At 38.8% G+C, this 15,603-nt stretch overlaps 1 protein-coding gene across 2 annotated transcripts in view; it reads right to left on the reverse strand.

The window, feature by feature from the left end:
• Positions 1 to 1,605: 1,605 nt before the first annotated feature.
• The window catches only part of MTFR1 (mitochondrial fission regulator 1), a 50,318-nt gene continuing 36,320 nt past the window's right edge, over positions 1,606 to 15,603 (reverse strand). For both annotated transcript variants that reach the window (XM_057735493.1, XM_057735494.1), the window contains exons 5-8: positions 7,059 to 7,288; positions 4,643 to 4,910; positions 3,949 to 4,117; positions 1,606 to 3,142 (exon numbers count right to left, since the gene is read on the reverse strand). In XM_057735493.1, the coding sequence (XP_057591476.1) occupies positions 3,074 to 3,142; positions 3,949 to 4,117; positions 4,643 to 4,910; positions 7,059 to 7,288 (736 nt within the window). In that variant the 3' untranslated portion in view covers positions 1,606 to 3,073. The remainder of the gene's footprint in view (positions 3,143 to 3,948; positions 4,118 to 4,642; positions 4,911 to 7,058; positions 7,289 to 15,603) is intronic.

The following is a 15,603-nucleotide window of genomic DNA, read 5'->3' on the forward strand; positions in this document are numbered from 1 at the left end:
CTTCCTCCCCCTAGACCCTGGTAACCTTTACTCTCTGTCTCGGTGACTTTGCCTATTATATGTATCTCATATAACGGTCTTTGTGTATATTTGTGTGTGTTTGCTGTCAAAGTCATTGTCACCTCTGAGGCAGACTCATAGGAATTCTTAATACAGCAAGAGGACGGGGACTTCCCTGGCAGTCCAGTGGTTAAGACTATGTGCTTCCAATGCAAGGGGCGTAAGTTTGATCCCTGGTCAGGGAACTAAGATCCCACATGCCGTGCGGCATGGCCAAAATATTTTAAAGAAAAAAAGAGGACAGGATTCTTCTGCAGAAGGGCCTGTGATGGGGAAGACAAGCAGCACTAAAGACTAAGACCGACTGCCCCCGCTCCGGCCTGTGCACAGGATGACACCTTCTCCAGGTGGGTGCAGGGGCCTTGGAGAAACCCATCTACTGGGAACTACAGAGACCTCGTGTAAAATAATGTAAGTAGTAACTTATTTAGCGCTCTACCATTTCCTAGAACATGTCCAAAGCCATTATTTCATCTACCCTCGTAACTTTTTGAACTGAGCATCAGTCCCATTGTGAAAACAAGAGGTGTGACCTGGCCAGGGTCACATACATGGATTGTGTTAAACTCCAAGTCCAGTGCTCTTTGACTCACAACTCACTATGTGTACAGGTGACCCTTAAACAACACAGGTTTGAACTGCATGGGTCCACTTATACGTGGAGTTGTTTCAATAAATATAGTACCTGTATTTTCATTTTACAGATCTCTAAAGTATGGGGAGAAGTCTGCGTTTGACCAGAGGTCACAGTACGTGGAATCAAAGAAACTAACATTTGAGTCCTGATTCCAATCCAAACTGTTTCAGCTTCCTACCCACCCTTGGGTGAGTCATTTATCAATTCTTTTGTTGTGGGGGGCAGAGATAGCAGTGCGTGGATTTTCTACTGGGGATGAGGGGAAGTCAAGTCCCTAACCCCCACGTTTTCTTTTTTGTTCGTTTAATTTTGATATGGACCATTTTTCAAGTCTTTTATTGAATTTGTTACAATATTGCTTCTGTTTTATCTTTTGGGTTTTTGACCGTGAGGCATGTGTGATCTTAGCTCCCCAACGAGGGATCAAACCCATACCCCCTGCATTGGAAGGCAAAGTCTTAACCACTGGATCACCAGGGAAGCCCAACCCCCGCGTTTTCAAGGGTCAACTCTATGAGAGTGGGTCCCTGGACTGGTCAAAATCACAGTAGAGAAAACATTACATCAGTTACATTTTGTAGCTGAGGCTCAAAAAGTTAGAGTTTAACTATTTTTAAGATCTTTCACTTCAGAAACTGAATGAGATGGGTATAGGGGAAGACAGGAAAAAAGCTTTCACCAGTCCAAGAGGCAGATTATAGGCTTGAGGACCCTGAGGAAACTCATCTCAAGTGACTGCCTTTCTCTTTTAATGCTGAAATCCCTTTAAGAAAGTGATATATACATTTTAAGCAATATATTTCCACTTGAAAAATGCAGAAAGCAAATTATTCTAAAGAAGCTGTATGTACAATATAAAAGAATCTTGCCTATTGTAGAAAAAAAAAACATTTATATAGGCATTAGGGTCCAAGGAAAGTAAAAGTTTGCTTTATTTCAAAATAGTAACTTCCTTATGTTAGAGCACTGCCCAAAATTCAATACTGATACAAATATAAATTTCTCAGGTCAAAGTATGTTTATCAGGCAAATTTTCTGAATTTCTTTTAAAGGCAGAAATTTTAAACCATAGAAAACAATTAGAAACAACGTATATCAACATGTGTAAAATAAGCCACAGTTCAAATTGAAGCTGAATAACCAAACCATGAACTCAACTAAAAATTGCTATTATTTAGAACATTGCACATATTTTCAGTAACTTAAAAGTGAATGTATATTCTTCTCATCTCCTAAGCCCCTCAGAAGTACAACTTTCTTTTCACTATTTAAATAATAAATCCAAATATTTACTCATAGTAGGAGACTCTTGCATTTAACAGAAATGTAGAAAATAATGAAGATATATATATGAAGCATTTAAAAATGATCACTTGTAGCAATTCCTGAGAAGTCCTAGATGAGAAAGGCAGGTCTCCACTTCCTAACGGCACCTAAGGGTTACTCTGCGTAATGTAATTCAACAGAACAGCATTCTGACCAATGATAAGCTACTTACAGGGAATACTTTCACCTATTCAGTGTTTCTTGACCAATGTTAAAAAATTTTTAACTCATTATGCTGACATTTCCGGAAGTATTAACTTAGCAGCAAGTCATCTTTGTGATGCCATTTATTAAAATGAAAGAAAAAAGGATGGTACGTTTCTAGTTTTTACTTTAAAAGACATTTAATTCAAAAATGTGATTCCTCACTATTTGAAAACCACACACTGGACTGCACTGAGGTGAAAACAGTTTTCATGATCCTTGACTTCCTTTTAAAGGAAAGCATTATGGAATTTCAGCAGCGAACATTATTCGGTTCCTACTCAAACCTCACCTGCAAGAAAATGTGAGAGAGAATCTAAAAGTTCTGTTCAAGGCAAGAAGAAATTCCAACCTCAGACATTTCACTCCAGCAGCGTGGGTATACCAGCTGCTCCATCACTGAGCAGAAATGATCCCTGAAAACAACACTGGCAGCACCGTCGTTGCCACCACTGCGAAATCTTCTGTCTTATATCCAAATACATGCACATAAAATATCTGTACAGATAAATTAGTGTTAAGAATTAAAAACTCACATCTACAAATGTCCTTTCTTTGTTCTGAAATCTATATAATTGTTTTCCAGACTAGAAACCTAAACATCTTGGCTACACATTAAAAACATGTCAGAATATACATATGATATGGGAAATTTCAGAACTGACCTCTTAAAAGCAGACAGACTTAGAGTGCTTTTGTTATAGCTTAATCTTCTAATGAGACTTAAAAGGAAACCACTGAATACTAATGTCAGGTATTTACCAAATAGTGTTGTTTTCTACTAGCCAAACAGCCCTAATAAACCAACAGCTGAACTAGCATAGTCTTTCTCAGCGCTGTTGTCTGTTAGGAAGTTGAAACATTTTCAATTAAAGCCTTCATTTTTCCTGTAGACTTCAACATGTGTGGCCCAAACTAGAAAAGAAACAAAAAAATACACTGGTTCATGTAACAGTAGTGATATGTCCCCCTCCCAGTCATGGGTCAAAGGGTATTTTCTTCATGAAAAACCCAGCAGCTAGATAACATTAAAACCTTTATAAATTGACAGGTTATAAACATGACATAACAGAGTGAAAGACAAAGAGATGATAAAATTACTCCCTAGAAAACTACAGTCATCTTAGCAAGACCCCAGCTTAATCCAATTTTACTTCTCTGAATAAAAGGAGGAAGGTACCTTTTCAGTGTCTGAAGAGTTTCAAAGATGCTGGGATTTCTAAAGATATCTATCTCTCTGGAATAAACATCCCCCATGACAGTAACTTGAATAAAGGGAATGTATAAATTAATACATTTTAGAGCTTCCATGAAATCTGCTCAGTCTCTACCTTTGGCATGGTCCACAGCCTGCAAGGCCCTTGGTCAAATCTCTCTCCCCCTTTAGAAGACTTCCTCACAGGTTCCCTAAGAGTCAATGATCTTTCCTTTCTATACCACAACATTTATATTGTCCTTAGATGTAAATTTTATTGTAACTTCATTTCATTATACTTATAGATAAAACAGCATGGAAAATTTAACCCAGGAGACACTAAGTTAACTTTTGCCTCCTTCTTTATGCTCTTCTAAGTAATCTAGCTGTAGGTAAGGACTAAATCCCGTAGCACATCTTTTTGAATCTTGCAGACCACACAGCTGAATGTTTTGCAGAATGCAGCTGTGCAGCAATGGAGTGAAATACCAGGCTGTGCTAGGAGAGAAGTCTGCCCAGTACTCACCAACACTCTTTCTGAGGTGGCCTCTGGTTCAGACTTTGGAATTCCTTTTTCAGCTTCGCCTTGGCTGTCACTTCGATAGCGATAAGCAAACTTCTTTCTCAGAGCCTCTGCTATGAGGGCAGCAGGGTCAGCAGCATCCACTGGCTTGGGCTTTGTATCTCGTTCTGACCTTAGAGGAATGAACAGAAGAGCGCTGACATCCCTTCAGGAGGCACGTGAGGAGCCTGACAGCACTTCCCTAGCGTCAGAGATACTTGACAGAGACGCTGACAATACTGATGCAGCAACGTGAGGCTCGACAAAAGAGCACAGAGGTGTCCAATGAACAGTCACGGAGGTCCTGTCAGGAGCAGAGGTTATGCGCTCCTTCAGGGCACCCGGGGTTCCGTTCTTCTCCCCTAGCCTGGTGACTACACAGCAGGACACGACACAGCGTGACCGGATGAACGCACGATAATGGAAGGGCTTCCGATGCAGTGTGGGAGAAACTAGGAAGTCACCTGCAGGTGTTTATTCTGCTAATCTCTTAGTTAACTGTGTACAGGAGCCACCGGGGCCTATCTTTTTTAAATTAAAAACTTAGAGCTACTGATTTAGTCATATTATAAAACAAAATTCTCAAGAAGCCTAGTCCTTGGTTTTATAAGGCATGAAAAGCCAAGGGAAGTGAGAAGGAAGGCAAGTGTATCCTCACCTTTTTACTGACCGAAGTTTCACACTGTTCATGTCTTTAAGGATCTCCAGCATGTTTGGCATATCAGATTTCTTTGGACTGGTCTTGACTGAAGTCTTTCCAGCACAGGCGTTTTTCTGTCTTCGATCTTTAATCAGATCAATAGCAGATGTGCTTTGGTGGAGCCCTGATGGAGGGAGGGGAGGGGGCGGAGGGGGGGGTGGCAGAGGAGGAGCTGGCGGGACAGATGGTGGTGCTGTGGCAACAGATGTGGTAGATTCTGAATCACCTACAGAAAGAAAAATCCATTCAATCCTGGTGGCAATAGGTAAATAAAATATTTTAAAAGCAAAGTTATATAAGGACTTTATACCTGAAAACAATATCCTTAAAAAGAATCTGTTACATAAGTAGAAAGGAAGTTTCAGTTACTTGGTTAGAATCTAAATACCTGAATCTCAGTCACTGTATCACTTAATCCCAAACTCTCCAACTGGAAATGTTCCATTTAACTTAACGGGTGCTTTTGTTATATCAAATGTTCAAGTCTGACTGCTGCAAGGTGTGTAGCTACTTTTAGATGAAACATAGCATCTGTACCACACACATAACTATCTTCAGTATATACAGTCTGACAATTAAGTACTAGAGTAACTATTTGAAAAAACTATTTGATACATCTGTGGTTCATTTTAAGTATAGAAGACTTACCAAGACTTGGGACTTCCCTGGTGGTACAGTGGTTAAGAATCCGCCTGCCAATGCAGGGGACACAGGTTTGATCCCTGGTCCAGGAAGATCCCACATGCTGTAGAGCAACAAAGCCCCTGTGGCACAACTACTGAGCCTGCGCTCTAGAGCCCGCGAGCCACAAGTGAAGTCACCACAATGAGAAGTCCGCACACCGCAATGAAGAGTAGCCCCCACTTGCCACAACTGAAGAGAAAGCCCACACAGCAACGAAGACCCAATGCAGCCAAAAATTAACAAATTAAAAAAAAAAAAGATTTAAGACTTAATAAGACTTAATAAGCATTAACTAGAATGTGCATTGACCAGAAAGTGTGTAAAAGAAAAGTTTTAGGTTTACTGTTGAACAAATTTCTTGGAGAGGAAAAAAGTTATAATTTCCAAGACAAGAAGTAACCATGAGTTAAAGTGGTTCTAAAATAAGGACCTCAAAATTCATCTCTCTGCATAATTGGAGATTAGAGAGTTGTTCTGGGGGTGAACTATATTGATTAGGGGGAACTCAATGCAAACGAGTTTTACTCAAGGGATTGGGATTGTAAATAGAACATCGAACATAAATCCCCAAATTCTCTCTCACTTTACAGCAGTTTTCCTAGACTGCCAGAAGAGGGAGGTAAAGCAAAAGGGAAATGTAGTTTATAGGTTAAACAGGAAAGGGCACGACTTTGGTTTTTCAAGTTACATGCATATTTCACTTAAGTAACACCTGGTGCCCAGAGTGCATTCACCCTCTGCTCATCTTGGCCTGACCTGGGTTCGATGAGGTTTCCATGGGGTTACATTAAACTCTAGGACCACAAGCAAAGTGGCTCAGAGGTGAAGTAACTGTCCTACCTTTTAACCTTTAGACTTGGCTTATACTGAGTCTTGCCAGGACTCAGGAACAACAGTAGGAAAAACAACCACTACTTGCCAAAAGGTTAAGGGGCTAGGATTTCCCGGCTACGGTTTCTTCTCCAAAGTGACAAGTGAAAGCAACAGTATTAGACCAGGAGTCAGAGGACCCAAATTCAGTTTCCACTTAAGGAGGGAGAGAAATGACTATTAAATATCTACTATGTGCTAAAAATATTGTATACAATTTCCACATTTACTCCCGCAATAACTCCATAGCATAGGTAACTACTATCCCCATTTTAGAGCAGGAAAGTGGGGTAGAAAGGCCAAGAACTTACCTCAGGACATGTAGGTAAGTAAACAGCACTCAACCCTGTCAGGGCTGTTTTGTGATCACCTCCAGCGTGATGCGAATGGTGCCATTCTCACAGAAGCTAAGCTCCCCACAGCATTCACATGAGTAGCAATTTAACTGTATCAATTATGTATATTTTGTGTTTTCACAATACACTCATCATCCTCTCTGACAGCATTAAGACGGTCCAAAGCAAACAAAAACCACTTAAACTTGACTGGGTCCTGTACCGGACCATGCAGAGTACTGACCCCTGATTTTCTAACAAGCGCAGATGGCTGTTACTTGCTAATCAATTTTTTTTAACTTTTATTATAGTATAGTTGATTTATAATGTTCTGTTAGTTTCATGTGTACAACACAGTGATTCAGTTATACATACATATATATATATAGTGTGTGTGTATAATACATAGGGGTTTTTTTCTTCAAATTAGTGGCATTCTCCTAATTTCCAGTTTGCTGGTTAAAACAAATGTAGCACTTACAGACCTGCACTGAGGTGTTGCTGTTCTTGGAGGGTCACAATTTTGGCAATCTGAGCTCTGAGGGCAGCAAGTTCACTTTCGAGGGCACAGATCTTCTGCAGCGCTTCCTCGTTGGCCAGTGCTGTGGTCTGCAGTGCAGGCTCTTCTGGAGACAGGTTTGGTAAAGAATACTGCCTGCTTGGGGGCGTCCCAAAGAAAGGAAGATCATCCTGAAGGGGTTGCCGGACTTCTGTCCTGCAAGGAAGACAGAAGGTTGGCTGTCACAGACTTTGTTAGGGAATACGAAAAACCATCTTTTCAAAGTTAGAACATAACATCTGAGAACTACTTTTCAGGCTGCCCTTACATAAAACCCCTGCTGTAAGTTTCAAAACAACAAAGCACTTGTCAACCTGAGGTAGATACACACCAAGCCAGATTTCTGGTTGCCATCATTCTTCTTAATCTTCATGTTTACATTATATGCACAAGCCAGCACTATCAGGAGGAATCACAGATTCCAACAATGTATTTGCTAATTCATGTTTTCTTTTGCTGGTTTGAACTAAGGCGATGCAACTTTTAATGCTCTTAAAAATGGTAAACCAATTACTGGTTATATTTAACAATCAAATCAGATCAATAATCCATTTGCCCTTCCCCAGAGTCTCGGTTTCTGCATTTCAGTGTCAGTGTTTTCTACTTGTGATAGAATACACCAAACTGCAAGACATACTGTAATAATATGGGCCAAATTACATCGGAAACTAAAAAGGAGGGGAAAAAAGTAATTATAATTGAACCCATGCAGTAATTATATAGATGGTCTCATTTTCATTTGAGTGTAAAGAAAAGTTTTCTAATATGCACTGCTCTGTAGGTTGAGAATAAAATTCAGATTTCTTTTCAACTGTCAATTTATATATTTATCCATTTCCTGTTTTCTACATTAGGTTTTTCCAGCCTCTAAGCCCTTTTTTCTTTTATCTCCTAGCTTTATTGAGGAATAATTGACAAATAGTGTATATATATGTGTAGAGAGAGAGTACAGCATCATGACTTGATAATGTGAGTACATTTGGAAGTAATCACCACAGACAAGTTAATGAACATATCCCAGTTTCCCTCACAGACTCATGTGGTCATGTGACCAAGTTCTGGCTAACAGGATGGTGAGGCACCTAGGCAGGCTGCTCAGAGGGTGATGACTGACTCTCCACAAGCAAGTCCTTTAATCTCTAGCCCCACCCCCTCTTCTTGCTCCTGAGAGCCTTGAGAGTCACTGAAGGCCAGAAGCTAACCTTCACATGAAAGCCTAAGCTAAAGATGGCAAAGAGCCTGGCTGGTCCCTGAGGACACAGGGAGCCACTGTCAGCTTCAGACTATCCACTCTGGATGTTTTTGAATTGAGAGAAAAATAAACTTCCATCACCATTATTTTGGGCTTCTCTGTTTGATGCAGCCAAACTCAGGTTAACTGTTATAACATTCACCAACATTATATTCTATTTTAGTTTTCCTTTAACTGAATACTGCTATGTTATTTTTGCTTGAAAGCTGTAATAATGCATTCTACCTAGTGTTTGAGTGAATTCTTGGACCTTTAGCTTTGGTATTTTGCACTGAATTCAGGTGTTTTTCTTCCTATCTAATTTTGATTATGCCCTGTTAATTAAACTACCATATTATAGAGGATGCTTGCAAATTGTTTTTTACTTGTAATATTATTAAACAAAAATATTTGGAGAATAAATGTCCTAGTTATTACCTAACCCTACTACCTAGCAACCAACTTAAATAATACCAACCTTATCCACTTTATTTAATTGGAGTATTTGTAGGGTAGGGAAATACATTTGACTTGCAAAGCTTTAATTACCATTTCCTTTCTTAGCCCCACGCTGGGAAGAAACAGGTGATGAAATGTCTAAAAAAGTACATAATGTTTAAACAAAAGTAAAAACTTATAAGAAATAATACCAGTGCTCTGATTAAATACATTAATATGTTCTTTGAAAGACTATGTTATACAGGTCAGAGATTAGATGCATGTGCTCTGATCAACCTGCAATAAAGAAAATAATTTCAATAAGACAATTTTTTAAAAAAATCACTGTGGCTTTTTGTTGATGTAACAGACTGAATTCTGATTTCTATCTACCTTTCACAGGGTAAGTCAAATAATTTTGTTAAACATCTGTACAAACACATTGAATTACAAGAAGATAGAAATTACTCAATCTACTGAAGTTTTGGGGGGAGAGGATGTTTACATAATTTAATCAGTATAATGTCAGATATTCTTATTTAATATGCTTCCTCCAACTATATTCTTGACAATTTTTTGATGTTTTTAATAAAACATTAAAACTACTTTTAAAATAGTGTTTTAAAATACTATTTTAAAAATACTACTTGAAAGAACTTAGGAAACTACTGGTAGGATATTGGCAGAGACAGAATTCTAGTCTTGAGAACAGATCTGGGTAAATGTAGAAATCTTAAATAAATGTACAATTAAAGTATCACACTTGTTCAAAACAAGAGTGAAGAAAAAAGACTAGCAGAAACGGAGACTGAGTTTAGAGCAGACTGATCAGAAGCAGAGTGTTCTCAGGACAGGACAGGCTGCGCTTCCCCACCCCCACTCCCCCGCCCCGCTACAGGTATCAGGGGTGGGGGCATCTAGAGGGTGACGAATGGATGGAAGTGGAGCCAAGCAGAAACACAGAGCCTACAGGTAAAGACTCATCTCTACCCCCTGCTGTCTCCCATTTTCCACCTAAGTTTAATTTTGCTCTGTTTATCAAAACTTACCTAAAAGAATATGTTGGGAATGGAAGAAAGGATGATGGTTTGTTTTCATATTATGTATGAGTGCAGAGATTTCATAAAGTCTATATCATAATAGCAAATAAAGATAAATTTTGAATGCCAGGATCTTTAGTGCAACAAACAAAAAATGATGTTACAATAACTTTTTTCAAGAACTCATAGTCATTCTAGTAGTGAGTGTACCCTCCTAGATCACAGGATCCAAAAGTATTATATGCTTTTAAATTTAAAATGTTACCATTCAAGTGAGCCGGTCCTCAAATCCCCTGAGCATTTACTCTTCAATACCCATAAATGAAACAAGATAATATGACAATCTGGATTAAGAGATCAACTACAAGGCATGTTTGAACAGCTTCCATTCTTTAAGATATCTTCCAGCCAAAATACGTTTTAAGAAAAAAATTAATGAATACTTAACAGTAAACTAGTAAGAAAAGCAAGAATTAAGCTTCACCCTCTCCCCATAACTCCTCCGGATGAATTTTATCCTTTTGTTTTTCCACCTACTGAGAATTAAGGATAAACACTCATTAATCTTGAAAACCAGTGTGCCAGGTTATCAGGAAAAAAGGCTTAGGACCTTTAGCAAAACAATTTAAGTAACAGTGTCAGATCAGCTATATTTTATGTCTATACTATTTTTATAACTTTGGTATAGACTCTGCATTTCCCTACGTGACATACAGTTTGACAGGTACGGGTTCAAACAAATTACAGGAAATGTGGAACTTTAAATGTGGATTTTTAGAAGCTTAAAAAGGAAAATAATCCTGAAATGATCATGTCTTCTCAAAGACACAGAAAGATTCGACATTTACAGAAGCTTAAGAACCAAAGACAAAAAACTAAGAAAAAGAGTTGCTCTGTAATATTCTTGTATATGGAAAGGCTTAGGTTTTATGAAAATTCTCAGACATGTCCCTTCCTTTAAAACTATAAACACACACACACCCTTTTCCAACAGACATCTGTTTTATAAGGCAGTCTACAAATAACTCATTTTCAGAACCAATCTGTTTTGCCATCCTTCAAAATAGAAGGCTATTAAGAGCTAGAATATAGAACCAAAAGTAATTCAAACTAAGAAATGCTCTTTTCTACTAGAATTTTTGTGTATAATTCAGAGAAATTTTAAGAAACAAAACAAATATAAAAACAAAAAGAACAAAAGCATCAAGTATGGATATCCCAAAAGCAGAAGACAAACAGCCAAAGTATGATCATTTCTTAAAAACACTGCATACTAACTTGCGCTGGCGAGATTTCTACCTTTTTTTGTTTGATTTGGCTCCAAAGTGCCTTATGGAACAAGGGTGCAGGCTTCCATTCACAGTGGCACTGCACACGCACTGTCTAGCGCTCTTATCTTTTCAATGTTAGTATCAAGGGCGGACACTTTTGAAGTATAATATACACAAAGATGAAGGGTCTTTTACGCTCCACTGACCAAAGAAAATCCTCAATATAATGTACCTCTGGGGTCCTCTCCCCTTATCTCACAATTAATGAAAACTCAAAATCTGAGATTGTTTTAAATTAGCTCAGTACCCTATGAAAGGCAGTATTCCCAGGATGACTTTTATTAACCCTCTCTGTTTTAGTTGAGAGAATAGCTTAGAAAGGTATAAAAATATACACTACTGTCAACAGGATACAGAGACGGGGGAAGCTGGTAATTTAGTTCCCTGAAAACACAAAGTTGGGCAGAAAGCTAACAATGTTTTTCAAAGTGAGCAAATTGTTGGATAAAGACAACTGCACTGGGGGCTTCCCTGGTGGTGCAGTGGTTAAGAATCCGCCCGCCAATGCAAGGGACATGGGTTTGAGCCCTGGTCCAGGAAGATCCCACGTGCAGAGGAGCAACTAACTAATAAGCCTGTGTGCCGCAACTACTGAAGCCTGTGTGCCTAGAGCCTGTGCTCCACAAGAGAAGCCACCACGATAAGCTTGCGCACCACAACGAAGAGTAGCCCCGCCTGGCTGCAACTATAGAAAGCCCACACGCAGCAACAAAGACCCAATGCGGCCAATAAATTAAATCATTTAAAAAAACAACAGACAATCAGACTAAGGAAATTATTTTGAGGGAAGTAATCCATGAAAGGACTTACAGTGGGGAATATGCAGGACTGCTGTGAGTCTGCAAACCCAGATGACTAGTGGGATTCATCGCCTATTCCAGACTCTGTTCAACACAAGTCTCTTGTTTTGTATTTCAAAAGCTAGATCTTCCTATAAGTGATATTTAGCAGAAATGACATTTCTTCATGAATGAAGTACTGTATTGATGTACATTATTAATGTCGTGTCAAATAATTAAGATTAAAATGGGAATGAATAACACTTGCTGTTTGCTGTGAGCAGGAAGCCGTCTTGCCCTGATCCACTGTTGTCTCCTGGTCTACACTCGCACCTATGGCGCTGTGGCAAGCCAGCCTGCTTGCTGAGTCATTTCCTTTGGAGTCATGTTACTGTCATCCTTTATGAGATTGGGGTTCTTCCCTGACATGCCACATTGCATCCATTTTATACTCAATATCTTTAGTCAGTCTTCAGTCTCACTTTATTCACTATTCTCATATCAGATTTTTGTAAATATGTTCACCTTCGTCATTAGATTACATTCTGATTTAAGAAAAAGGGCTACCTCAGATACTTTCAAATCCTATGAATTTTTATTTAATACATACTCAGTTTGATATACATGTGGGCACTCAGAATTAAGAATCAGATACAATTATGGGCTTCCCTGGTGGTGCAGTGGGTAAGAATCTGCCTGCCAAAGGAGGGGACATGGGTTTGATCCCTGGGCTGGGAAGATCCCACATGCCATGAAGTAACTGAGCCTGTGCACTACAACTACTGAGCCCATGTGCCACAACTACTGAAGCCCATGCACCTAGAACCTGTACTCCACAACAAGAGAAGCCACTGCAGTGAGAAGCCTGGGCACTGCAAGAAAGAGTAGCCCCCCACTCTCTGCAACTAGAGAAAGCCAGAGTGCAGCAATGAAGACCCAATGCAGCCAATAAATAAATAAATGTTTTTAGAAAGCATTAGATACAATTAGAAATTAACATTAATAAAGAATGAACAAACTGGAGTTAAACTTGAAACATTTCAATATTCTTTAAATAATGTTCTACTTCAGGGATATGTACAAATGATGGGACTGACAAGGGCTTAATTTCCAAAATATACACACAGCTCATACAACTCAACAAAAACACAACTCAAACTGAAAAATGGGCAGAAGACCTGAATAGACATTTCTCCAAGAAGACATACAGATGGCCAACAGGAACATGGAAAGATGCTCAACATCACTTACTATTAGAGAAATGCAAATCAAAACTACAATGAGCTACCACCTCACAATGAACAGAATGGCTATCATTTTTTAATGTCTACAAATAACAAATGCTGGAGAGGGTGTGGAGAAAAGGGAACCCTCCTACACTGTTGGTGAGAATGTAAACTGGTGCAGCCACTATAGAAAACAGTATGTAAGTTCCTTAAAAAACTAAAAATAGAGTTGCTACATGATTCAGCAATCCCACTCCTGGGCAATATCCAGAAAAAACTGTAATTCAAAAAGATACATGCACCCCTAAACAGAAACAGCCTAAATGCCCATCAACAGATGAATGGGTAAAGATGATGTGGTACACATATACAATGGAATCATTAAAAAAAAAATTAAATAAAAAAAAGAATGGAGAAAAAAGAATGAAATAATGCCATTTGTAGCAACATGGATGAACCTAGTGATTATCATACTGAGTGAGCTAAGTCAGAAAGACAAATACTATATGATATCACTTATACATGGAATCTAAAACATGACACAAATGAAATTAACTATGAACAGAAACAGACTCACAGACATAGAGAACAGACTTTGTGGTTGCTAGTGGGGAGAGGAGGTGAGGAAGGGATGGAATGGGAGTTTGGGCTTAGCAGGTGCAAACTGGTAAATATAGAATGGATGAACAAGATCCTACTGTACAGCACAGGGAACTATATTCAATATCCTGGGACAAACCGTAAGAATATTAAAAAAAGAATATAAAAAAGAACGTATGCAACTAAGAGTTTGCATGCCACAAGCAGCCCGCCTGCTGCAACTAAGGAGCCCGCAAGCCTCAAGTAAGACCCTGTGCAACCAAATAATAAATAAATAAATAAAATACTTTAAAAATATTAAATGTTGTAAAAAAAAAAAAAAAAGCCATCAACATAAATTTCAAGGAAAAATAAATATACTGAATATCTTTGGCTTTCATATAAATATAAACATGAGTGGCAGAGAAACACTCAAATGGCAACATATAAATCTTAAAAGCACTCATGTTTAATATTTAAGTTACAGTTATAAGTTAAGTTATAAGTTTAAGCTATAAAAAAATTGCCTTACAAATGCAGTTAATATCAAAGTGACAGATGAAAAAGGACTCAAACTGCATGGTAAGAATACTAATATTAAGTAATTGTCAAGACAGTAAAATTCCATCAGCTCTCATCCTTCTATTTTGTCCTATTGATTAAAATACATTATATGGTAAATTTGCTAGCTCATCAGTCTGTACGAAACACACTTTATCTTGTATGTGAGACTGATCAAATAGAGCTTCCTCAAAGCTCCCTTCTGTGGGAAGCTGTGAAACTTAGACGTGCCAGCCTGTTTTATCAGGATATCAGCCACAGGAAAATAACAGCCAGCCATCTACATTTATACACATCCACAGTTAATCACAACTGATGCAAAAGGTGACATAACACCACACTGCAAAAGAAAAAGTCTGCCCAGTTTCTCTAGTCATGTGGACCATGTCACTAACCTTGGAACTCTGAGGCCACTTCCCACCTGTCTGTCGACTTCCTCCTCTAGAGCACCATGCAAATCCAACTGGATCTCCTCTGTTTCCTTCTCACTTCTGTTCAAGTTCAGATTATCTTTACCTAGAATACTGCCAGCCACCTTTTCAAAGATCATTTAGCCAATAACTTTCAACATCATAGACAAACTCCATTATCCAGATCCATTATGCCAACTCAATTACTCTGCAATCACAATCCCCATAATAGCTACCCCATAATGTTCTATCAGGTGCAAACATAACATTTGTGTTAAAAGCCCTTTAGAGACTTCTCTTTCTAGGAAGATGGAGCAGATGAACTTTTCACTATTCTTCCTCCTAACTACAACTAAAATCTCTGGGCATTATATGTAAAATAAATCTAAGAAGACTTTCAGATGGAGAGAAGGTAGACTGAGTGGGACCTTGAGATCCAAAAAAAATAAAAGAAAAAGAAAAAACAGCATAGGAGTGAATTCCCTGCGTTTTCCTTTTGCCTCATATATCCCAGACTGGGTGCTAGAATAACAGGTAACCCAGAAATGCCAATGGATGCAGGGGTTACAAAAAAAAAAAAAGCCTCAACAAAAGCCTGCTCCCTTAGCCGAAAGACCAAGAAAGGGGCCGCCTCCCACGATAGATAACTTACATAAAATAACCACTCTACTCCAGTCAAACATCACAGAAAACTCTGTGGCCCTACCTCCACCATGCAACAAAGGCTAACTTTCCTCCTTTCTAGGCTGTAAGGAGATGCCTCAAACCCTACAAGATGGTGGGTTTCCCCAGAGAAAGCAGGGACTTACCGCACCTCCCTGTGGGATAGTGGAGACAATGTGGGAGCCCAGAATTACACCCCATCCAGCTATGAGG

This window comes from Hippopotamus amphibius, chromosome 5 (assembly GCF_030028045.1).
Source record: "Hippopotamus amphibius kiboko isolate mHipAmp2 chromosome 5, mHipAmp2.hap2, whole genome shotgun sequence".
In the NCBI taxonomy this organism is placed as follows: domain Eukaryota; kingdom Metazoa; phylum Chordata; class Mammalia; order Artiodactyla; family Hippopotamidae; genus Hippopotamus; species Hippopotamus amphibius.